At 38.5% G+C, this 24,622-nt stretch overlaps 1 protein-coding gene across 1 annotated transcript; it reads left to right on the top strand.

Moving 5' to 3' along the window:
• Positions 1 to 1,785: 1,785 nt before the first annotated feature.
• LOC150061534 (guanylate-binding protein 3-like) lies at positions 1,786 to 23,326 on the top strand. Its single transcript, XM_090334448.1, has 11 exons — positions 1,786 to 1,865; positions 9,643 to 9,838; positions 10,744 to 10,871; positions 13,078 to 13,187; positions 13,392 to 13,588; positions 15,572 to 15,817; positions 16,600 to 16,880; positions 17,581 to 17,793; positions 19,783 to 19,885; positions 20,215 to 20,408; positions 22,123 to 23,326. Exons 2-11 carry the CDS (start codon positions 9,649 to 9,651, stop codon positions 22,330 to 22,332), a joined length of 1,872 nt encoding a protein of 623 aa, XP_090190574.1. The 5' UTR covers positions 1,786 to 1,865; positions 9,643 to 9,648; the 3' UTR covers positions 22,333 to 23,326.
• Positions 23,327 to 24,622: the final 1,296 nt, after the last annotated feature.

Below are 24,622 nucleotides of genomic sequence, written 5' to 3'. Positions count from 1 at the left end.
AACCTTGATATATAAGGTCATATAGTATGAAGCTAATTGAAAGGACCTCCAGGATACTGAAACAAAAGCCATATAATGAATGATTGTTGTCCTTAGAGTACTATGTTATCTTTCATCTCCTTTGCTGTCTCTTGGGTATCTCATATTGTTGCAGTATCTCACTTTGTTATCTGATATATTGAATTTATTGGTATTTGGTTATTTGAAATTTAATAGGGAAGGGGGGAAAACCAAGACAGGGGGTGAGTGGGGGTGGGGAGGAGGGTGATGGGTACCAAGACATGTGAAAGGGTATCAATGTATGTGAATTAATGCACCTTCTATCTGGCAAATATCATGTAACCCTTTTATTAATTACAATAAAAAATTATAAAAAAAGAATTATTATCCCAAAGCAACTTACTCTTCTTTTAAATGACACAGAAAGAGATTCAGAAAATACATTTCAGGACAATACAGTCTTGAGTCACCATTTTTAAAATTCAGGTTACAGTGAACTATCTTTGACACAGACTGTGTGTTGGACAGCTATGTGAAGGGGTGTGGAAATTCTTCGCTTCTCACTTGCCATACCATTCCTCAACCCACCACACTTGTGCTCAGCATCCCTCAGAAGGGCTCCCCCACTCCTTCCTGCCAAGGTGCCTCCTGACTGTCTCCACAGGGGAGAAACTTTCCCCTTGTGGCTTATGTGCAAGTCAGTGGATAATCCTCCTAGGACTGAGAAGTCTCAGAAGAGTGGCGTGGGAGGCACAAGGACAAGGCACAAAGTTGTTCTGACCTGACATAAGGAAGCAGAGTGGGAAGAGAAACAGCAGGCCTAATCTCTGGAGAGCAGTAGAACAAGGACCACAAGTTTAGGAGGGAAATATGCAAGTTGTTCTGAATGAAAGCAAAGTCATTTGCTTTGCCACTAGCGCAAGTGAAGTAAATAAAGCCAGGAGGTTATGAAAGAGAGCTTCTTTTGAATGATTGCCTCATGGAAACCACCACAAATGATTGTCAGAGCCACAGCTTTCACAACCCCAACCTCATAGAAAAAAAAGTGCACATCAAGGACATGTGCCCATCTAGTTATATTAATCACTGCCAAAGAATTATGTCATCATAATAACTGATGCAATCTTTCTCATTTTCACTTTGAAAACACCCCCTTTCAGTGAACAGGAGGGGAAAATATTAATGAACGAATGAATGAATATTCTGTTAAAGTTAGCTCAGCGAAGTCCTAATACACTCTGGCAGGTGGAGGTGGCTAATGATAAACAATGTAGTATACACTTTCAAAAACTAGAAGGTTTTTGCCCTAGAATGATGTCAAATATTTGAGGAGATAGGTACAGTCACTCTGATGTATATATGACAATATATACAATGTTTACATTGCTGCAAAACAACATGTTGCTTGAATAATATTGAAAAGTTTAGATTGATATATATGTTTTCTAAAGAATTTTGATTTTAAAAGAACACATTCCTAGTGCCTCCACTAATTTAAAGTCTCCATAACCACGAAAGGAGAGGTATTGCTAGTACAATGCTCAACTATTCCTATATAAGAACTGATTTCAGTCTCCTTGTGGGTTGTTTTGTTTTGCTTAGGTTGTGAAAGTAACATCCAGATTCTAAAACCTCCCTAAAATCTTTTTGGGACTAACAGAAAAGACTATAGACACTGAAAGGGTAAACTCAGCAAGAAATAAACATAGTTTCAATTTCACTTTCTTCTTGCACCATTAGTTGGAGTGCTGTGATATCTGGCTCAATGCTTAGTTTCTGAAAACAGTGCTTTCCTGAGCAGTCAGACTCCAGAGGAAACTCAGAGCTAAAGCAGCCGAGAACTTATCTCCTGACTTAAGAACCTGGTGAGTTCTTAGAGTAAATGGGTCTTCTGTGTGCACTTCCCTGAGGGAGCAGAAACCAGAAAGTTCTGGGAACATTCTGGAAGGCTAAAGGGACTTGACTGGATTGCTGGACAGCACAGGAGACCCAGCATGCTGCACAGACTCACTCTAGTCTCCAGTCCTGAACAGTTTCAGCTGTGTAGTAGATTCTCAAAGGCCACCAGTATGCCTTACTGTACTTAGAAAACTCAGTGTTGTGCAGTTTTAACTATTTCGCAGCATGACTCGTGGATAGTAATCACAGAAATGTTTCATCAGATTCAGTTGTACTTTTACAGCCAGGGGTAAAATAAATGAAATGAGAAAGTAAACTTTTATATAGTACTACTTCAGCCATGATTATAAAATATTTTAGCTCCCTTATCTCTTATGAAATAGCATTAGTACTCACAATTTACATAGAAAGAAATTGTGGCACAGAAATTTCTCTAAAAGTTTTGTCCCTTGCACCCATAATTCATTTACATAGTAAACTGTATAGCCAATGTTCTATAATCTACTAGGAGATATAATGTACTACCTGTTTTAACTCCTCAGGTATCATAGTAACTGATAAATCTGTTATAACCCTATTTATATCACAGGCATAACAATATATAAAATCAAGGAGATGACTCTTGTTTCTTTAGCATTATTTAGAGTAGATACGAAGGAACCAACATACCACATCTGGTGTTAGTGGCTCATGCCTGTAATCCTAGCTACTCAGAAGGCTGAGATCTGAAGAATGAGGTGCAAAGTCATCCTGAGCTAAAAGTCTATGAGACTAAGCCACTTAACCATCAAAAAATGGAGCTTTGGGGGTGGTAGTACGGCCTAGTGGGAAAGTGCCTGCCTACCATGCGTGAAGCCCTTTTTCTTTTCTTCTTTCTTTTTTGCTATTTCAATTCTTTTATTATCTAGTTAGCTGTACAGAACAGTTTCCATTCAACAGATCAGCTTAGGAATGCAGTGCTTCTTGATCAATGTCACCCCGTTCAACATCTTTACCCGAACCTCTCAATCCACCCCTGCGCTCACTTTTCTGAATTTTGTAGGCCATGTACTGAAATTTTGCCATTTAACCAAGCAGTTTTGTATACAACACTCTGTCATCTCTTCAATGTCTTCACCACCTCCCACCAACTCCTTCCCTTATTTTTCCTAATCTTGTGATACATTCATTGCCTACATCCTCTCTCATTACCCACCTCCTTCATCTACTCCTCATACCTGACTCCCTCCCCTTTGTAAAGACTCGTTTTCCGGTACTTATTTTGTGGGTTTACTTAGTCTTTCTAAAGAAAGGTACTGTTTGCGTTCTCCACAGAGACTATTAAACTCGAATTGATTCATTTATAACCATTTGCATCCTATTCAGTGTGTTTACTTATGAATGTATAGACAACTCTAGCTACCACAAATGAGGCAAATATGCAATCTTTGTTTCTCTGGGTTTTGCTTATTTCACTTAATATAATCTTTCCCAAGTCTTTCTATTTCCTTAGGAATGGTATGATATTCTTTCTAATGAATGGGTGAGATTTCATTGCGTATATATGCCATATTTTCTTGATTTATTTGTCCAATGAGGAGTGTCTGGGCTGATTCTATATCTTGACTCCGGTGAATAGTGCTGCAGTGAACGTGGTTATATTGGTGGCTTTACTGTAGCCTTGTTTGAACTCTATTAAATAACTGGCCAGGAATGGAATTATAAAACTTTTTATTTTTATTTTTACTGTTTGATAGAAAAATTATTTAATCAAAACAAGTTTACACATCAACACTTATGGCTTAACTAGAATAAAATTTTATATGTATAATACAGTTCATTCAAAACAGTAATTCTGTTGTTAAGATCTCTCAAAAGCAAATTCCAATTCTATTAATTCAAAGTTTTGGTGTCCATAAAGACAATTATCCTTAGAGTCAAAAGCACAGTAAATGTCACAAACATACGGTTTTAAAATAAGAACTTAATATCCAAAGTATTTTAGATATTCCATTCTTTAATCTTAAATTTTGCATTAACATTGGTTCACTGTTCTTGAGTCCATATTCATAAATATGATGTACTATCCTTAGAGTAACTATTTCTACTTTTTGTAATCCTTACATGTATGAAAATTAAATACCAATTCCCTTTTAATATAGCCACGTTTCTAATAGGTTACTTTTCCTAAAATAGCACTTATATCAACCACCTAACCTAAAAGTTAATCAAGGACTGATTGATTTTTTTCCAATTAAAAATTACTTTGTGACTTCCTTAATGAATATTATTTTTTTTTAATTAGTAACTTAAAAAGGTATTTTTCAGGGCTGGGAGTTTGACCTAGTGGTAGAGTGCTTGCCTAGCATGCACGAAGACCCAGGTTCAATTCCTCAGTACCACATATATAGAAAAAAGCTGGAAGTGGTGCTGAGGCTCAAGTGGTAGAGCTCTAGCCTTGAGAAAGTTCAAGGACAGTGCTGAGGCCCTGAGCTCAAGCCCAGGACTAGCAAAAAAAAAAAAAAAAGAAAGGTATTTTCAGATGAGATCAGGCATGTTCAGGGTGGTATAGCCGTAGACTAAAAAGGTATTTTCAAAAAGAAACTTTTTTCATTTCAGTTTTGTTTGTCTGGTTGAACTCTAAAGCCAGATTCATCCCGATATATACCCATTTTCTCTCTGTAGGAAATTTATGTGAAGCCATAGAACTAAAATATCTTCTGAAGTTAACTTGAGTAGTCATACAAAAAGGTATATAGACTGTACATTGCTACAAAAGCAGGGAAATGTAGACTGAAATTAACTTTTGATAAAGGAGAGACTGAGTACTTGTATAGAAGTAACATTTTATCCAACCATAAAAATGCTCAACTTCTACAAAACTCACACAGTGAAAAGACAGTCTGATAAATCCAATTTTGTAAAAACTGCACAAAACCCATCATATCTGGGAAAAGAAGAACCATTTTTACAAGTAGCAGTTTAAAAATATAACCTTGTTCTACTATCTGTTACACATTAACATAGACATACTAACTGAAAATATGCTACAATCATGTCTGGAAAAGCAGTTTAACATTTTCTAAAGTGGATTCCCCTATCACATTTATTGTATAATATAATTGTTAATACTGCACAAATACAATCCTCAATGTTTAATTACTTTTAAACCATGATAAATTGATCTTCTCCCTCAAAACTTAAGTATTAAACATCAAAATCTTTGCTTGGGCCGGGAGTTTGGCCTAGTGGTTAAAGTGCTTGCCTAACATGCACAAAGACCCACGTTCAATTCCTTGGTACCACATACATAGAAAAAAGCCGGAAATGATGCTGAGGCTCAAGTGGTAGAGATCTAGCCTTGAGAAATTCTAAGGACAGTGCTCAGGCCCTGAGCTCAAGCCCAGGACTGGCAAAAAAAAAAAAAAAATCAATGTTTACAAAATTTAAAACTTTCAGCAGTCTAAATATTTCAAATGAAAACTATTACAAACTTCTCAAATGTTTTTTATAGTCCCGGTCAACCTAGTTATCTAGTGTCGAATCCTTCAGTGATATTTCAGTCTCTCTCTCTTCTCCAGATGGCGTTTTTTTTTTTGTAAAAGTTTTTATGATGAAAGGGTGGAGAATAGCTCACCAGAAAATCAAATGGTAAAGCAGTAATAGCTGGAAACGCTATCTCTAATCCACGGAGCAATGCTAACATCACTTAAATTCTTAGTATTAAAACTGGTAACATTTCCAAGAAGCCTTCCTCACAAGAAAAAAGCATTCTTGAACCATGTCTAGACTTTTGTTGGTAGAAATGTAAGAGACTAATAAAACGAAAGCGACTAAGACCAAAGTGAGGTAATATTATGCATAAGCCTTCAATCGAAGGCCCTAGTGTTTAGAGCAGTAAGAACCTGTATCAAATAGTTTCATATTACCAAAGACGAAAGAAATCACTTTCTTTGTAATTATATTGTACTGAAGTTTTAGCAATCACCAGTGGCTCATACTTGTAATCCTAGTTGCTGAGGAAACTGAGATGAGATCTGAGGATCACAGTTTAAAGCCAGCCAAGACAGGAAAGTCCATGAGACTCTTAGCTCCAATTAACTACTCAGAAAGAGCTGGAAGTGGTGCTGTGGCTCAAGTGTTAGAATACTAGCCCTGAACACAAAGCGGCTCAGGGACAGCCCCCAGGCCTTGAGTTTAAGCCCCAGGATCAGAAAAGAGAAAGAAAGAAAGAAACTGAATTTTTGATCCCTTTTGACCCATGTAGTAGATTATTTACATCCAAAATAATGAAATTGAATTCTGTTAATAAAATTAAATTTATTACTTTCTTTTAATATACAAAGGTTAATGATCCCTTCTGTAACATAAGAAAGAGTAGTTTGCAAAAACTCCTTTGAGTCTGCCTAGACTTTCAAGATCATAGAGTGGGAGTGAATGTTGCCCAGTTCAAACAGATACTTGTGTCTGCCCTTAAGGACCTGCTGAGAGCGGGGTTACCGTGTATAGGAACTCAATCAGTGAGATACAGAGAAGCCATACTTTCAGAGGTAAGCTCAGGAGTCTTTTTGAGATAGCCTCAAGTTACCAGCAAGCAGATTAGTATCCCAAAGAACCTGCAGTTCTGAATGCTGTTAGTATAAAACAAAAAACACATCAAGGCAGATGCCTCATGATTGAGGGATTAGTAAAGTGTGTTTACAGAAGCAAAACAAGTTATGGGTTAACTAAGGGGGCCAATCAGGTTTAGAGATTTACTGGAAACCGACAATCTTAACCATCAGAGGTAACTGATAAGGGTTTCCTGGAGTCTAAAAAGCAGTGTATCTCATCAGTTCTCAGAATGACCATGTATGGTTCTCAGAATTGAGTGAAATGTCCCTGTTACCTAGTAAGCTATTTCAATGGCAGTGGGTCCAGAAGAAATGTACTCATGATGTTACATACATAACTGTAAGCATCTTGACAACAAAATTTTTAAATAAATAAATACTGGTAGACTATGTCAATAAATATTAGTTGACTCTTTCAATTAAAAAAAATGGTGATGGAGCAAGATGGCATTGCTTAGTCCCAGTATCCATATTTCAAGAGTATGTAGTGTTCTGGCCAATTTGGGGAGCTCTCTAACCCTGAGAGGATCCTATAAAGGCAAGAAATGTGCTTTCAAAGTAATTCTGTTTTCTCCCTTTCTTCTTGCACTCTCCGGTAATAGCAGGGAACTCCTACTGGATTGGATAGTTTCCCATCTCTGACAGCTTTCTCCACTCTCAAAAGTACTTTTTGGTGCTTGAAAACAGAGGCAGGCTAGAAAAAAAACTCCTGCCCTTGAAATGTGAGGACGGTGAAGACACTTCTGACAATTTCCAGCCAACACCTTTGGTGGCTTGGGCTTCAGCAGAGATTCTGCCTGACTTCACCAGCTTTGACTGGCAATGCTCTCAGCATGTGCACCTGTGAGCTGGAGACCAGGCTGAGCTCAGCAAGGCCTTCACAGGATGTGGCTGCCTTCTCACAGTGACACTGGATATGGCTCCCTTCTCACCGTTAACCAGAGATATCAATCTTTTGCATTTAAACATAGATTGTGAAAAAAAGACACATTTGGAAAACCAATTGCCCATGGCATTCTGGTATAAAGGATTAAACTTTTCTGGATACTAAAATGCCTGGGCCAGGCTGTGTATTTCTTTTTTTCCCATATATTTTTTATTGTAATTAGCAGAAGGGTTACATTATATTCACCAGATAGAAGGTGCATTACTTCACAAACATTGATACCCTTTCTCATGACATGGTCCCCATTTCCTCTCCACACCCCCACCCAAGGCTGTGCATTTCTTTCTCAGGAAATGACCTTCACAGCTCCATTATATCTTAGAGTAAGCTTCTACAGAAGTAAAAAAGCTGAAGTGAATTTCTTGGTGTTGTTGCAGTGTCATGTTCTGTAATCAAAAGCAAAACGACTGTTACAGTAGACTGAGTTAAAGTTATGGTCCCAGAAGAAGTGTGTGTTCAGGATTGCCAGTTCACATGCTGGTGTTCTTGTTACGGAAATTGCAGCTGAGGAAATAGGCTGCTCCTCCTCCAGGAGTGGCCGATAGACTCCCAAGCCCTGTCTGGGAAGAGGAGCAGGCCCAGGGATGTTCCAGTAGCCACTTTCCAGATTGACCTTACGCTTTTCCAGACTTGAGTATGTGCAGGATTTCATCACCTGCCTACGTTGCTGAAGTTGAAAAGATTTTGATGTTATTTATCTGTATTTATCTAAATGTTCTCTTTTGGAATTTCAAACATAGATTCACATCAGAGGACTAGTACCTGTATCTGTGAAGAGTGGTTTCCCACACAATTTCTGTCACTAAATAACTAGAGCCAAGCACTAGTGGCTCATGTCTGCTACTCAGAAGCCTGAATCTGAAGATCATGGTTCAAAGCCAGCCCAGCCAAGAAAAGACTGTGAGACTCTAATCTCCAATAAAAGTGGTGCTGTGGCTCAAGTGGTAGAGCTCTAGCCTTAAGAAAACCCAAGGACAGTGCCTAGGCCCTGAGTTCAAGCCAGGATGGAAGAACAAAATGATTGTGATGAATAAAATGTATAAAAATGGATCTCAAATTCCTATTTCTTCAGATTTTGTGATATATGTACATATATATATTCTCAAGATGGGCGTTGAGTCCAAACATAAAACCCATATATACATATCTATATGTGTCAAATATACTTTATACACAAAGATTAAGAGTAACTGCATAATATTGTAAATAATTTTAATAATTTTGCACAAAAAGAAAGTTATGTGGTGTGGAATTTTCTCCTTGTAGCTTATGTCAGTTCTCCAAATGTTAGGCATTTTGGAAGATACTGGATTTTGAATTTGCAGATTAGGGACCCTCAAGTGTATTGGATGAATGGTTGAGAAAGAGAAAGTTCAGTGTGGACGCTTCCATAGGAGTGAAATGAAGCTCACCTGGCATGGAGAGGCACGTGTAATGGCTTTTAGCCATTACTATGAAATAGTTTTAACAGCTCTGTTGCTTGAATTACACGTCCTTTTCCTTTTCCTTTTCTTACCAAACTGATTGTACCAAAGATTAGAGCTTTCTCTATAACTCTTAACATTGTGTATGCCATGACTGTACTCAGAGAAACAGAATTTAACATATGCGCACATGTCAGAGAGAGAGAGAGAGAGAGAGAGAGAGAGAGAGAGAGAGAGAGAGAGAGAGAGAGAGAGAGAGAGAGAGACTATGCTAATACTAAAAGACCTAGGACTTAACATATTCACCAATCACTCCCTAATCAGAGCAGGTCCTTCAGGCCATAGATGTAGTTTCTCCTTTCTTTCACCCCCTGACTCATACAGCAGAGGGAAGGAAAGGATGGATCCAAGTGGCAGACAAACCATCATTGCTATTCCAGAGCATACAATGCATGGCCTGGTTTCAGTTTGTTGGAACCACCATTTCTCCCACCCCATCAGAGAGGGGAAAGATGGTGGCACATTGACTGCTTTTACCCAGATCCAAATGGCATTAGAGGAAAATTGCTGACTCTGTCAGTGTTGCCCCTGGAGAGAACCACACACAGACCCTGGATACTTACTCTTTCAGAAAAGCCATTCAGTAGAAATCATAAAGAGTATTGTTCTTTTAAAAGCATACCAAATGTAGGAAGTTGGTATACATGCTTCATAAACAGAAAGCTGATGAAAGCATTTCCAATGTTATACATTTTAATAAATGGGTTTTTTTGAGTTTCAGGTTACCATGCCATCTATGTCTACCATGAAGGCTCCTGTTTGTCTAGTGGAAAACAAGAATGAACATCTGACAGTAAATTTAGAAGCTTTAAGACTTCTTGAAAAAATATCTCAACCTTTGGTGGTAGTGGCCATTGTTGGGTTATTTCGTACAGGAAAATCTTACCTCATGAATCATCTTGCAGGACAGAGGCATGGTGAGTGTGTCTTGGGCAGGGACCATTCTCTGGGCAATAACAATCCACCCACAAAAATCCCATTTTCTTGACCATTAATTAAGAGCTCCTCAATCCTACCAAAAAGCTTCCTCATTTTTTTTCTGGTCCCATTCAGTCTCACTTGTTCAGGAGCTAATTTCCAACAAATTCTATCTCCTGCCTTTTTTGCCTAAGCTGTGAGCTCTTTTCAAGTAGTCAGAGCATTTATATAACTCTAAGGAGACTGAGGAGACAGAAGAATGAACAGGAAGATGCCTGTTCATGTCCAAATTGAACTACATGAACGGTGTTGCAACGGACGTAGGGAACCAAGCCCCTGGAGACATTGTGGCCCACCAAGGGTGGACGTTGGTAGGAACATTTCAAATGTTACCAAAGCCAGAAGGCACAGGAGCTCTTTATGATCAGCTGCAAATACAAAGGTTATTAGCGTTTACACTAATTATGCAATCTGACATAATTTGAGCATTTGAAACAGTGTGATGCAAGGTTTCTTGAGAAAATTCTTAAGGGGTATAAGATGTCTGTTGGATGTTTATTATCCTTACTGAATGGTAGAAAAACTTTTTTCCCCGCTGGTCCTGAGGCTTGAACTCTAGGCCTGGGCACTGTCCCCTAAGCTTTTTGGCTCAAAGCTACTGCTGTACCGCTTCAGCCATAGTATCACTTCCAGCGTTTTCTGGGCAGTTTATTGGAGATTAGACTTCCCTGCCCAGTTTGGCTTTTAGCCATGATCCTCAGATCTCAGCCTCCTGAGGAACTAGGGTTACAGGCATGAGCCATTGGTGCCTGGCAAAACTCTTTTTTATCTTTGCTAAATATTCCTGCCACATTCCCTTGGTCTTTCTGCTATGACCCTGTGTTGTTTCTCCTCTTCCTTACAGGCTTTCCCCTGGGATACACAGTGAGGGCTAAAACCAAGGGCATCTGGATGTGGTGTGTGCCCCACCCCACCAAGCGAAACCACACACTGGTTCTTCTGGACACTGAGGGCCTGGGAGATGTGGAAAAGGTAAAAAGAGTATACTCTACTTTAGAATAACCGCTTTCTTTAGATTCTGTCACCTCCTTTCAACTTCCATAACACACTCCTGTCAAGTTCAAATTTAATCATGGTGCTAAATTCCATGTAAAAAAACAACTCCCTTGGAACTGTCTGATTTGTCTGATTTCATTTTATAAATAGGCATTGAAGAGCTGAGGTTCATGGCTCTGGTGTAAGTACTATATATATAAGTACTGTAGTGTAAGTACTAAAGCATAGTAAAGGCTAAGAGCCTGACTGTGGAGACAAAATATATGGTGCATGGTCACCACAATGTAACACAGCAGCACAAAGTAGAGCATGGATCCAGTCATTATATTAGGAAAAGGTTGTTGGAAATGAGGTAACCAACAGGATTCCCTAGCTCTAATGCATGGGTTTGATGAGTTGCAAGTAAAGACTGTAACAATGCGGTTCCAAGGAAGAAATTCATATAACTTTCAGGAAAGCTTCTGTTTACAATATGCAAGTCTTGTCTATAACTCTAGCCTCTTAGCATGGATTGTTCAATAACTAAAAGCATAAGGCACACTCATGAAAAATACTGAATTTGAGGTAATTTTCCTTTGTAATATTAGAGTCACCCAATTCTTTTCTCCTAACTTAAATTAACTTGAGCCTAAATTGAAATGCTAGCAGTCCATCCTTGTCTTCCACCCTTGCAAAAGAAGGCCAGGAAGAAGGAATCCGGAATTGTTAATGTATTCTAGTATCTTCTCAGTATAAACCCAAGATAGACTATGGATTGCAATACATTACAATTTGTACAGAAATTTTTATATCTTTTCGCATTGTCAAAAGGCAAATCATAACCAAACAGAAGTGGTTGGTAGCAGAACTTCTGGCTCCTCTTAGAACTTACAGTGTGGTTTGGGTAATACCTAAATCTCTTTCAAAGCTGTCTGTAGACATTTTGCCAGCCTCCTTTTCCACTCTAGCATGCATGATCCTTGCTTCCGTTCAATGAGATAGTTCTGTAATGATTGCACACTCTGCGCTCACAGCTTTTCTTCCACATGCTGGATCACTTCATCTCTACAAGGCCATAACTCATTCAAGTCCAGCTATTTGTCAGGCTATTCAGTTACATATGGTAATTTCCTATGTTGAATTCCCAGAATAATTATTCCCACTTTATGAGACTAAGAGTTCACTTGGTTTTGTTGTTCTACTTTAAAACCTTATATCCAGGGCCGGGAGTTTGGCCTAGTGGTTAAAGTGCTTGCCTAGCATGCATGAAGACCCGGGTTCGATTCCTCGGTACCACATACATAGAAAAAAGTCAGGAGTGGTGCTGAGGCTCAAGTGGTAGAGCTCTAGCCTTGAGAAAGTCCAAGGAGAGTGCTCAGGCCCTGAGCTCAAGCCCAGGACTGGCAAAAAAAAAAAAAAAAAAAAAAAGCTTATATCCACTCCAGTGGTTGTATTTATATACTGAAGTATCTTGAAGACAGGGACTGTTATGTAGAAATTTTCATACATAAAATCAAGTGGAAAGTCTGGCATTTTGTCATACATTTAGTATAAAATTGTTCAATCTTGATTGAGTAATATTTGTGACCTTAGCATAGCCACATTCAAAATGAAACTTTAATGAGTTATCCACTTGCCGGGGCTAACCGGCAGCAAACTAGGGTTCGCAGATTGGGGTTCCTGAAATAGGGGGCAAGGACTAGGAAGAAATAGAAGAGAGACAGACACACTGGGTCCAGGCTGTCCGCAGTCCAGGTAAAGACTGCCTCGTTTATTTTCCACTCCCCTTCCTCCCTTCTCGAGACCCAAGGAACTTCCAGGTGTTACATTCATATGGTAAATCTCAGGTCATTTAAACAGAATAAGGCCAGAAAACAATAAGACAATAAAGCCATTGTCTGATGCAAATCAAGGTACAGTTTGATCCCACTCTGGCTCCCAACATCCACTTACTACTGAGAACATATTATATTCTAGGAACTTCATAAACTATTTCATACACACTAGGGACATCATTTTCTTAAATGCTAAACAGAGTAACATCTGATAAGATTCAATGCAACTATCTATGATGAGGTTTACATTTAGCATTATCTTCCAAATGTTTTCCCAGCAGAAAAAAAATGAATGAATGGATGAATGAACGACCAATAGATTGATGAAAAGTAGCCTTCTAAGTCCCTAACTCTCATGTCTTTTCAAGGGTGACCCTAAGAATGACTCGTGGATCTTTGCCTTGGCTGTGCTTCTGAGCAGCTCCTTTGTCTACAACAGCCTGGGCACCATCAACCATCAGGCCTTGGAGCAGCTAGAGTATCCTTTCATGACAGAACACTGCCATATTTCCATGAAACTGCCATGTTTCAATGAGTTTAGAATGGCAACTGACACTGTATTTTCTTTGCACTCATTGTTTTGGCTCAGTAAGAATGGGCATAGCACAAAGGAGAATGCTTATAAAATTTGTGAGATCTGGATGTTTTGTTGTCTCACTAAATTCCTTACCTAAGATCCCAGATATGTAACTCAATTAACACAGCTAATCAAGGCAAAATCTAGCCCTAAAACTGATGAACTAGAGGACTCTTTAGAGTTTGTGAGTTTCTTTCCAGACTTCATTTGGGCTGTTCGGGATTTCTCTCTGGAGCTGAAGTTAGATGGTTACCAAATCACAGAAGATGAATACCTGGAGAATGCCTTGAAGATGATTTCAGGTATCATATTCTGGCCTCTGTAGAGGAAGGTTCAGTAGGGAAGCAGGATCAACTCAGTCTTGTTCAGCACTTAGTATATACGTTTATTGGAACCTGGATCAAGGTCCTCGATATGGTAATTGCTGGTTGACTGGTGACCTTAATTGTGGCAGTCCTTATCCAAAGTCTTCAGAAGTTAATACTTAAACTTACTGATGAAATCTGAGGGAAAATACTGCACCAATAATTTTAGACCAATAAGTATCATGACAAAACTTGTGAATTTACTGTCAATACTATACCACTTCCATATATTTGCTTCCTGATTATCTGAAATTTACATTTTATCTTTAGAAAAATGGGTTTGTCAAATGAGAAATGGATCACAAAAAATCTAATGACCTCATTTAAAAAGTATTTATACAGTATATAAAACCATATATATATTCTAAAAATTGTACAACTTTTCTTTTTTTTGTTCTTTTTTTGGCAAAAAGGTCAGAAAAATGGCATTTATTATTGTAGTTGAGTTTCAATACTAATTTTTTAGGTTCAAAATAATTGACTCCAAAACTTCTAAAGGTTGTTAGTTCTTTGAAAGTGGACTTCTGTTTTTCTTCTTTTTTGCCATTTTATTGTAATTAATAGAAGGGTTACATTATATTCACCAGATAGAAGGTGCATTACTTCATAAACATTGATAAACCCTTCTCATGTTTTTGTCCCCATTTCCCTCCCTCTCCCCCCTCCCCTCATCTTGTTTTCTCACCTTCCCTATCCTATCTCAAATAAACAAACATATATACAATATGCCAGATAAGAAAGTAAGATACTGTGACAACTATGAGATAACCAAGGGACAACAAAAGAGATGAGAAATAACATAGTACATTAAGAACAACAATCACATACTATATAGCTCTTGTTTCCATATCCTGAAGGCCCTTTTATTTAGCCTCATCCTATATGGCCTTATGTATATAGGTTTTGCCCTATTGTGGACCTCTGCTAGGCGAGTCCAAGGTTTATTCAAATTATAACACATGAGCCTATGTTCCTTTGAGTCTGGTTAACTTCACTTAATATGATTTTTTCCAAGTCTTTCCATTTCCTTACATAACATTACCTTCCTCATTTAATGGCATACCACATAATTGTGCTAACATTAAAATTTAATTACACGAATCGCATTTAGTGTAGTAGATAAGCAATGATACCTAGGTTCAATATTTCTTTATTCTTTGAATGAATGTCTCTTTCAAGCACTGATTTGTGCCACAGAATTTCTGTAAAACAATGTCTAATATACTCTGGTATCAGACCACATATAGATTAACTTTATTTGGGGATTTTCGCTAAAGAACTCATTAAACCTAATCATGGTGTGTGTATCAGGGTCTGATTTTTACGATTTCTTCTTTGCTGCATTTTCTTACTTCAGAGGCAGTATCTTATTCCTAACATAGAACTGAATAATCAATGTGGTGTAGTGTTGTATAATTTTGTAGATATATCTATTGTCCTGTGAATGCTAAGGAGGAAAGGTCTTACTAGTTCCCACAGATGCTACAATACACCAAGAAACATGCCTTTACCCGCTCCCCCCCAAAAAAAGAGAACTGCATGATCAGAAATGTCTTTCTGATAACTTTGTGGATGAATAAATCATTCTAAAACCTTAATGAACTTATCATTCCTCAATTGATCAAGATGCATTGTACTCAGAAACTGTCATGTTTGGAGATAACCCCTCAGTATACCTACTTAAAGATAATAAAAACAATAAATTTATCATCCTCTGTACAAAGTCTATGGAAGCTAATCACAGTTCTCTATCCTAGTGATGAATGTATCTATCTATTGACACAAGTTTCATGAGGCTGTTTGTATAGATAGGTGAAGGAAGATGGACAGCACAGGAGCTCTTGTTATACAAAGATTTGGAGAAAGAGTTCACATCACTTTGTCTGTAAGATTTTTCTTCAATGAGCACTCTTTTTGCAGGGAATAATCCCAAACTACAGAAATCCAACCTGTCTAGAGAATGCATCCGGTATTTCTTTCCAGTCCGGAAGTGTTTTGTTTTTGACCGGCCTACACATGACAAAAAATTACTACAAAACATAGAAAATGTTCCAGAAGACCAGTTGCAACAGAATTTCCTGGAGCAATCAAAAAAATTCTGTTCTTATATCTTCACGAATGGAAAGACCAAGACCCTGAGAAGAGGAATCATTGTCACAGGAAATAGTGAGTTTCCCAATGCTAGGACTGATTGTTGCTGTTGTCATTGTTGTTGACTTCGGTGGAGAAGCAGATGCTCATGTTGCACACAGGTAGCATGTTTCTCTATATGAGGCTTTATTAAAGTCTAACATCCCTGACAAAACTAATACCTTAAGGATATAACAAGTGCTAGAAAGAGAATCCTGAAAGATAAAGAGAAGTGTCATAGGATAATGTTTCTCAGTGAGAAAAAATGTAAGAAATTTTAGGAACAGATCAACAATGAACAAAGACCATGAATCCCATGACATTTCTTTGAAAAACAAATTTAAACAGAGCAGCTTCATGACTCAGAGCATGTGCTCAGAGGCACCAGTGCTCCATGATGCAAATGTTAAATATTCTGATGATATTTTTTCAAAGTAGACTTGTATTCCCATTTGGAATTAGGATGGATAACTTGAGTAATTTATTCTCTCTATCTAATGAGTTATTTATTTTAATTTTGTAATCGTTTTCCAGGAAACCTAAAAAAAACCTGTGAGCTCTAATCAGTAATTTAATTTGGCAATGTGATAAGTTTGATAACCACAAAGAAAGTGCATATACAAAAGACAGTTGTGTGAATAAACAGATATGGTTTTACAGACAGTATGAAGAAGAGCAGAATGTAGGAATAGAGAAGGAGGAGAAAAGGAAGAACAAGACTAAGATAAACAGAATTTTTTGTGACTTTCCACAGTGACATTTCTAGAAGCTCGTGAACACACTAACCACTGACACATCATTTACTTTCTAACATTAAGGGCTAGGAAGTCTGACTAAGAATTATGTGGATGCCATCAACTGTGGAGCAGTGCCCTGTTTGGAGAATGCTGTGGCTACTCTGGCCCAGCAGGAAAATTCAGCGGCTGTGCAGAAGGCATCTGACCACTACAGCCAGCACATGTCACAGCGATTGAGTCTCCCCACTGACACGCTCCAGGAGCTGTTGGATGTGCATGCAGCCTGTGAGAGAGAAGCCATCGCAGTCTTCATGGAACTGTCCTTTAGGGATGAAGACCAAAAGTTCCAGAAGCAGCTGGTGGTAATGTATCTTAACATTTATCCTTTCTGAGTCCCACCTTTCTGAAAAGGCTTCATGTATGCTAGGTACACACCACCACTAGGCCATGCTCCCAGCCCCAGGGCACTCTATTTTTTTTTTAAGTCTTAATAGGCACATTCACTGACAGTTTGCCCATAAGTTTATCTGGATCTGATTTTAAAACACCAAAATCTCTTACTTTACATTGAAGAAATTCATCTGAATTGCAACTTACCAAACTATTGTAAAAAATGAACAAAACTTCTCTTTTCCAGTATCCTCATTCCTCAAAATGTCACTGAAAGAATTCTTGAAGTGTTCAAAACTAAGTTCTGAATACCCTTACCTCGTCCCTAGGGAGTTGATTTCCATAGCCACACACAACCTCCAAGTAAAGTTTATTTCTGGGAAAATTTCTCTTTTTATTTCTCATTGTTAGGATGTGGGGGTCTCTTAATTGCACTATACCTGTATAAACAATAACATTTATTTCTTCCAGCTACATTATTTTATACCTATTACATCAAAACCCAAAAGAGATAACTGGCTTTCCGATAGAATTGACTAGAACTGGGCCTAAAGCAAGATTCTTGGCTCCTTCTTATGTCTCAGCCCACTCCAATGCCATTGCACTCATGACAAAAGGATCCCTGTGGACATTCTAACACCTTCTTTGCACTTTCTTACACTGCCTTTACAGGATACCATAGAAAGGAAAAAGGACTATTTTGTGCTGCAGAATGAAGAGGCATCCACCAAATATTGCCAGGCTGAACTGAAGAAACTCTCTGAGTCCCTGCTAGAAAGCATTGCTGCAGGAACTTTCTCTGTCCCTGGAGGGTATAGTCTTTACTTACAAGCCAAGAAGAAGGTTGAGCAAGACTACAAGCTATTGTTCAGGAAAGGAGTGAAGGTGAGAAATAGGGGAGAGTGAGAATGGCCAACCAAGTTTAGTAGGAGGGTCTTTGTTTCTTATTCTGAACATCTAAGACCTAACACTATTTGTACAAAGAAAACAGAGGCTGGGAATGTGGTGGAGTGCCTGCCTAGCATGCATGAAGTCCTGGGTTCAGTTCCTCAGTACTACATAAACAGAAAAGGCTAGAAGTTGCCCTGTGGCCCAAGAGGTAGAATGCTAGCCTTGAGCAAAAGAAGCTCAGAGGTAGTGCCCAAGCCCTGAGTTCAAGCTCCAGTACTGGCAAGAGAGAAAGAAAGAGGGGGAGAGGGAGGGGGAAAGTGAGAGAGAGGAAGGAAGAAAGAAAGGACACAGAATTATGATAACATTTTAATGATAGCCCTGAGTTCTATCAACAGCATTGTCAGGAATCAATTTTGAGCTATAATATATACTCAGTATGAAAAAAGGGATCTTGTGTCAGATGGAAAAATAATGGTCAAATTGCTTTGGTGTGGTAATAGTTATTATACATCATAGTAACTGATACACATAAAATGAAACAATGAGTGGGAAAGTATATGGGCCTCATGGAGAAGACACTGAGCATTTCCTTCCTATGCAGAGAAAGTTTATTTTTCAGAATAATATAAACTAGCAAATACCTTTTATCACATTTTTGCAGTAGAAAAAGTGAATACCTACTAGAGGACCAAGTAAATTATCCGAGATTAAACAGTCAGCAAGTGGCTGAACTAACATCAGAAACTTAGAGGGAGTGGGTTTTTTGGGGGGTTGGGGTTTATTCTGCTGGTAGCCATTTACAACCTGCCAAGAGTTCTATACTAACATTTCTTATCTTTTGACTTTTTGGTAATAACAATTCTAACAGAGATTAGATAATGTTGTATTGTAGTTTTGTTTTATATTTCATTGGTGATTTGTGATACTCAATATTTTTAAAATATATATCAGCAATTTAAAATTTTTAAAGTATATTCAGGTCTGCTTTCTATTTTTTGATCACATTATTTTTTCTTTTTTCTATTGAGTTTGATGTGTGGCTTCCTATATACTTTGGATGGCATGTAAATATTTTCTCCCATTCTGTCGTCTCATATTTTTTCCTGCTGCACAGAAACTTTTTAGGTTCCTATATTCTCATCTATTTCTTTACTTGGTGCTTTTGTTATTAGACCACCAAAATTATTACAAAGTCCAGTGTTAATGAACTTTTACCCTGTTTTTTTCTAAGAATTTTAAAGTTTCAGCTTTTATGTTTACATCTTTAACTCATCTACAATAAATAAGTTATGAAATATGCCTTGTTCCCATCAACAAATGAAGGGATATTACATACATACAAAATAGAGTTTTATGCAGCAACAAAGAACACACTTATATGCATGCATTAATACAGTATAAGATCCATTAAGAGCTATAATTTTTTTTGCCAGTCCTGGGCTTGAGCTCAGGGCCTGAGCACTGTCCTTGGGCTTTCTCAAGGCTAAAGCTCAACCACTTGAGCCTCAGCACCACTTCTGGATTTTTTCTATGTATGTGGTACCAAGGAATTGGACCCGGATCTTCGTGCATGCTAGGCAAGCACTCTACCACTAGGACACACTCTCGGCCCCAAGAGCTATAAAATTAATAAACCAAAATTTTTAAAAAAAGGATCTAATACTATCAAGATAGAGAAAGATATGCACAAATATCACAAACAATGGAAGATACATATTTGTAGAACGGCACAAAAATCTGAAAAGTCTATAACCTGGATGACTTATGGACAGAGTTCCTTGGAAAGGAGGTTGGAGAGACAAGAAAGACTCTGCTTCAGAGGTGCTGCGTATCTCTCCAAACACTTGAGAATTTTGTTGTGGCTGTGGAATTAAAGAAACTCTGAGATCTTAAGTAGAATCCATACTGAGAATTTAAAGAAAAATCATTTCCTCACTAGATTTTTGCTGCCTATGTCACTTTTGGTCCTTCTTGCTTTTCTAGGGAAATGAGGTTCTCCAGACCTTCCTGCAGGCCCAGGCAACGGTTGAGAAGTCCATCTTACAATCAGACCATGCTCTCACAGATGGAGAGAGGGCCGTGGCAGGTACAGCGAGTGGGGGTTAGGTGGGGGAGCTCTCAGAAGTGTGGGGGAAGTTCCTGAGAAGTTCTCACCTATGAAACAGGAAGATTTTCAGGAAGCAGAGCCTTTCCCCATCCTGTTGAAACACAAGCTGTTTTAGACCTGAACACAGAGGGGGATTGAGCCAGCATGTCCAACTCGTCAGTGCCATTATGGGAATCAGGACCCTGCAGTCATGGTCCATGGAGGAGCGCAGAGGTTCCTGTCTTGAGAAAAACAGTATGGTTTCTGAGCACAGAAAGGTAGATCTCAGGCTTGATTGTTCTTCCCTGTTTCTAACCATTTTGGAATAGCTGAGCGGGCCAAGAAGGAGGCAGCTGAGAAAAAACGAGAGCTGCTAAAGCAGCAGCAGAAAGAACTAGAACAACTGATGGAGGCTCAAGAGAGAAGCCACAAGGAAAACATAGCCCAGCTGCAGAAGAAATGGGAGACAGAAATGAATAACATTCTGAAGGAACAGGAAGAAATGTTGGAACACGAGCTAAGGGTGAGTCTGAGAGCAAGGCCTGTCAGACAATTCCAGGTGCCTCAGGAAGGGAGAACCAAACTCTTATGATCAGAGACCATTCCCGAAGGAAAGCCCAAAGGCAAATGTTTCCATACACATGAATCCCGTTGAAACCCATAAATCCACAAGAATCCATCATTGTGTAGTATGAGATTTTGGAGTGTAAAAATAATGCCACTCTAGCCTGGAATTTGGCCTAGTGTTAAGAGTGCTTGCTTAGCATGCATAAAGACCACGGTTTGATTCCTTGGTACTGTATTCATAGAAAAAAAAGCCGGAAGTGGTGCTGTGGTTCAAGTGGTAGAGCTCTAGCCTTGAGAAAAAAAAGAAGTCCAAGGACAGTGTTCAGTCCCTGAGTTAATCCTCATGACTAGCATATTAAGTGAAGTAAGCCAGACTCAAGGGAACTTAGGCTCAATGGTTTCCCTCATTCGTCATCATCAGTAGAAACCTTGGGCTTTCCTAGCAAAGATTTACAATAGAACAAAACCTAGATACAAAAGGCCATATAGTATGAAGCTAATTGAAAAGACCTCCAGCATATTGAAACAAAAGCCATATAATGAATGATTGTTGTCCTTAATGTACTAGGTTATCTCTCATCTCTTTTGCTGTCCCTTGGTTATCTCATATTGTTGCAGTATCTCACTTTGTTATCTGATATATTGAATTTATTTGTGTTTGGTTATTTGAAATTGGATAGGGAAGGGGAGAAAACCAAGCCGGGGTGGGGGGTTGAGGGGAGGGTAATGGCGACCAAGACATGTGAAAGGGTATCAATATATGTGAATTAATGCACCTTCTATCTGACAAATATCATGTAACACTTTTATCAATTACAATTAAAAACAACAACAACAACAACAACAAAAAAAATCTCATGGACCTTTTGGGGCCAGGAGTTTGGCTTAGTGGTTGAGTGCTTGCCTAGCATTCATGAAGACCTGGGTTCGATTCCTCGGTACCACATACATAGGAAAAAGCCAGAAGTGGAGCTGTGGCTCAAGTGGTAGAGCTCAAGCCTTGAGAAAACCCAAGGACTAATAATGCCACTCAGGATGTTGGGTTGCTCTTTTTGGGGAGGGGGCATTGCTCTTTGTTGAGATGAAAGGATGCTTTCTGTGTCTCAGTGGAACAGTTCACTAGTCATTAGAATCCTTGGCATAGCCATTAAAGGCACAGGAAGTAAATCCATCCCATCTACATACATCACTTTTTTGACCTGAAATAAAACGAAAAGTGCTGAAAGCTCAAAAATTGCTCCATTTGTTTTAGAATCAGCCCATGTCACTCAAAACAATCAGACTGCAATACTGATTTGATGAGGAACTTGATCATCCATGCTCATTACATGGTTATCATTTCCATAATTCATTAGATGATCACTATATGACACCTCTCTGGACCTGAGAATTAATTAGGATGCAAGCTGCATTCTCCTCCAAAGGGCATCTAGGTCCTGGAAGAACCTTCTTCCTTTTTCCCCCTCATCTCCCCCGCCACACATACACACAGTGCTGAGGTGATTTTACCTGTATGAAAGCTGTGGATAGTTCCACTCCTTAGATCCAGATGTCTGCACGTGGCTTGGACCTTTCCAAGATAGTGGAGAAATTGAAAGCTGTGCTTGAGCTGAGTTATTAAATACACAACCAACCACTAATGGTGGAGTGTTTCTTTTGCTCTTTTATAGGTTCAGAAGGAGCTGCTTATAGATGGATTTGAAAAGGAATCTGAAAAATTAAAAAAAGACATAAATCGATTACAAGAAAATATTAAAACTGATAAACAACGATTTGCAGAGCTCCTTGACATGGCTGGTAACACACTCATTGTTTTTCTACCTGGAGCTGGTAAATTGATTGGTGTAGGTGTAAAATTTTTAAGCTCACAGATGAAATAGTCTAAGTTTTTCTGGGAATTTAATTTATAAGCTGGGGTTTGATTTTTATTTCAAAAGCAGAAAATTGTATCTCAATTTCACAATAAATTCATTTAAGAAAAGTTTTAAAATAAAAAGCAATTGTCAAAGAATATTATCATAGTATGATTGGCTTAATTAACTTAAAAAACTTGGAAACTAGAAAGAATAAAAATTATTTCTATAGCTGTTTTGCTGGTGGTTCACATGTGTAATCCTGACCCCTCAGGGGGCTGAGGTCTGAGGATTGTGGTTCACAGCAAGTCCAGGCAGGAAAGTCTGTGAGCAACTTATCTCCAATTAACCACTAGAAAACCAGAAGTGGTGCTGTGGCTTACAGGGATGGAGTACTAGCCTTGAGTGAAAATGCTCAGGGACAGTGCCCAGACCCTGAGTTCAAACCCCACAAATGACTAAAAAAAAAAATCCTAGAGAAAATTTTAGGGCAGCAAAAACATTTATAAGATGAAGAAAATGTCTGTACTGTGTATTTTTAGTTACATAAATCATGTATAAGAAACATTTTAGAGATGTGGTTACATTTAAATGGAAATAAATGTGAGAAACAAATATTTTGAAAATAAAAGTTGTACAAGTTCATAAGGTCATATAAGGGGAGACTAAATGAAAAGATCTCTAAGATATGGAAACAAGAGCTTTATCTTGTGTGATTGTTGTTCCTAATGTACTATGTTATTTCTCTTTTCATTTTTTTGCCCTTATGGTTAATCTCCTATTGTTACTGTATCTGACTTTGTTACCTGGTATATTGTATATACATTTGTTTATTTGAAATAGGAAAGGGAAGGGGGAAAACAAGATGATTAAGAGGAGGTGGGAGGAGGGAAATGGGGACAAAAACATGAGAAGGGGAATCAGTGTGTGAGAAGTAATGCACCTACTATCTGGTGAATGTAACTGTAACCCCTCTATACTATACATTACCTGACAATAAAAAAAAAAAAGTTGTGTTTCATCTGTATGGTAGTAAAGGAAGAGTGCTTCTGCCAGGACCTGGGATGGCCAGGGGTTGAAGTTGAGTCTTTCCTGTTTGTATGGAGTTTATGAACTGTTAACAGTCACACCAAAAATGGAAATATGCCAGGCACTGGCGGCTCACACCTGTAAATCCTAGCTACTCAAGAAGGTTATGGTTGGGACTGAAAATGGAGTGCTTGCCTACTATGTACGAAGCCCTGGGTTCAATTCCTCAGTAGCACAGAAACAGAAAAAGCTGGAGGTGGTGCTGTGGCTTACGTGGTAGAGGGCTAACCTTGAGCAAAAGAGTGTGGGGCCTCCTAGCTGGTGGCTTAGATTGCTCTCTGCACTTCCGTGATCCTGTGTCTTCAGGCATGTACACCCCTGGGAACACCCAGTGAGGTGGGCACTCTGGAAACTCCAGTTAAGGGCAAGTGTCTCAGGACACCATTGGCTGAGGGTTACAACAGGAAGGCCCAATTTTCTGCTGGTGATATGAAGTGGCTACCATTGGATGATGTGCTGTATATAAGCGACCACATTTTTTAATAAAGTTAGATCTGCACCTTGAGTCTGGTCTCTGGAGTCTGCGTTCCCAGGATTATCTGTGGGCTCCATTTCCACTGCAATGCCCTCCCAAACGTCCGAGAAGGATCCCGACAATGACAAAAGAGGGAGGTCATGGACAATGCCCAGGACTGGCAAAAATAAAAACAAACAAAAAACACTGAAGGAGGAGGAATAAACCATGTATGATGACAGCAGAGTACTGACGCAACTCAGAAATTACAAAAACAGACATAAATAATATAAAGTAATAAAATAATGCTTTCTCTATTTCAAAGAGGTTAGAGACCAAATTTTTAAAATAATTTTTATTGTGATTAATAGAAGGGTTACATTATATTTACCAGATAGAAGGTGCATAACTTCACAAACATTGATACTCTTTCTCATGACATGGTCCCCATTTCCTTTCCCTCCTACCCTCCCCCGGCTTGATTTCCCCTCTGCCCTATCCAATTTCAAATAACCAATTAAGCACATATAAAATATATCAGATAACAAGGTGAAATATTGTAACAATATGAGATAACCAAGGGAGAGCAAAAGAGATGAGAGATAACATAGTACATTAAGGACAACAGTCACTCATTATATGGCTTTTGTTTCTATATCCTGGAGGTCCTTACATTTAGTGCCATACTATTTGGCCTAATGTCTCTAGATTTTGTTCTATTGTAAATCTCTGCTAGGAGAGCCCAGGGTTTCTACTGATTATGACAAATGAGGG

Source organism: Megascapheus bottae, chromosome 6 (assembly GCF_031878675.1).
Source record: "Megascapheus bottae isolate mThoBot1 chromosome 6, mThoBot2.hap1, whole genome shotgun sequence".
In the NCBI taxonomy this organism is placed as follows: Eukaryota; Metazoa; Chordata; class Mammalia; order Rodentia; family Geomyidae; genus Megascapheus; species Megascapheus bottae.
This window is presented reverse-complemented; position numbering and strand designations above follow the sequence as displayed.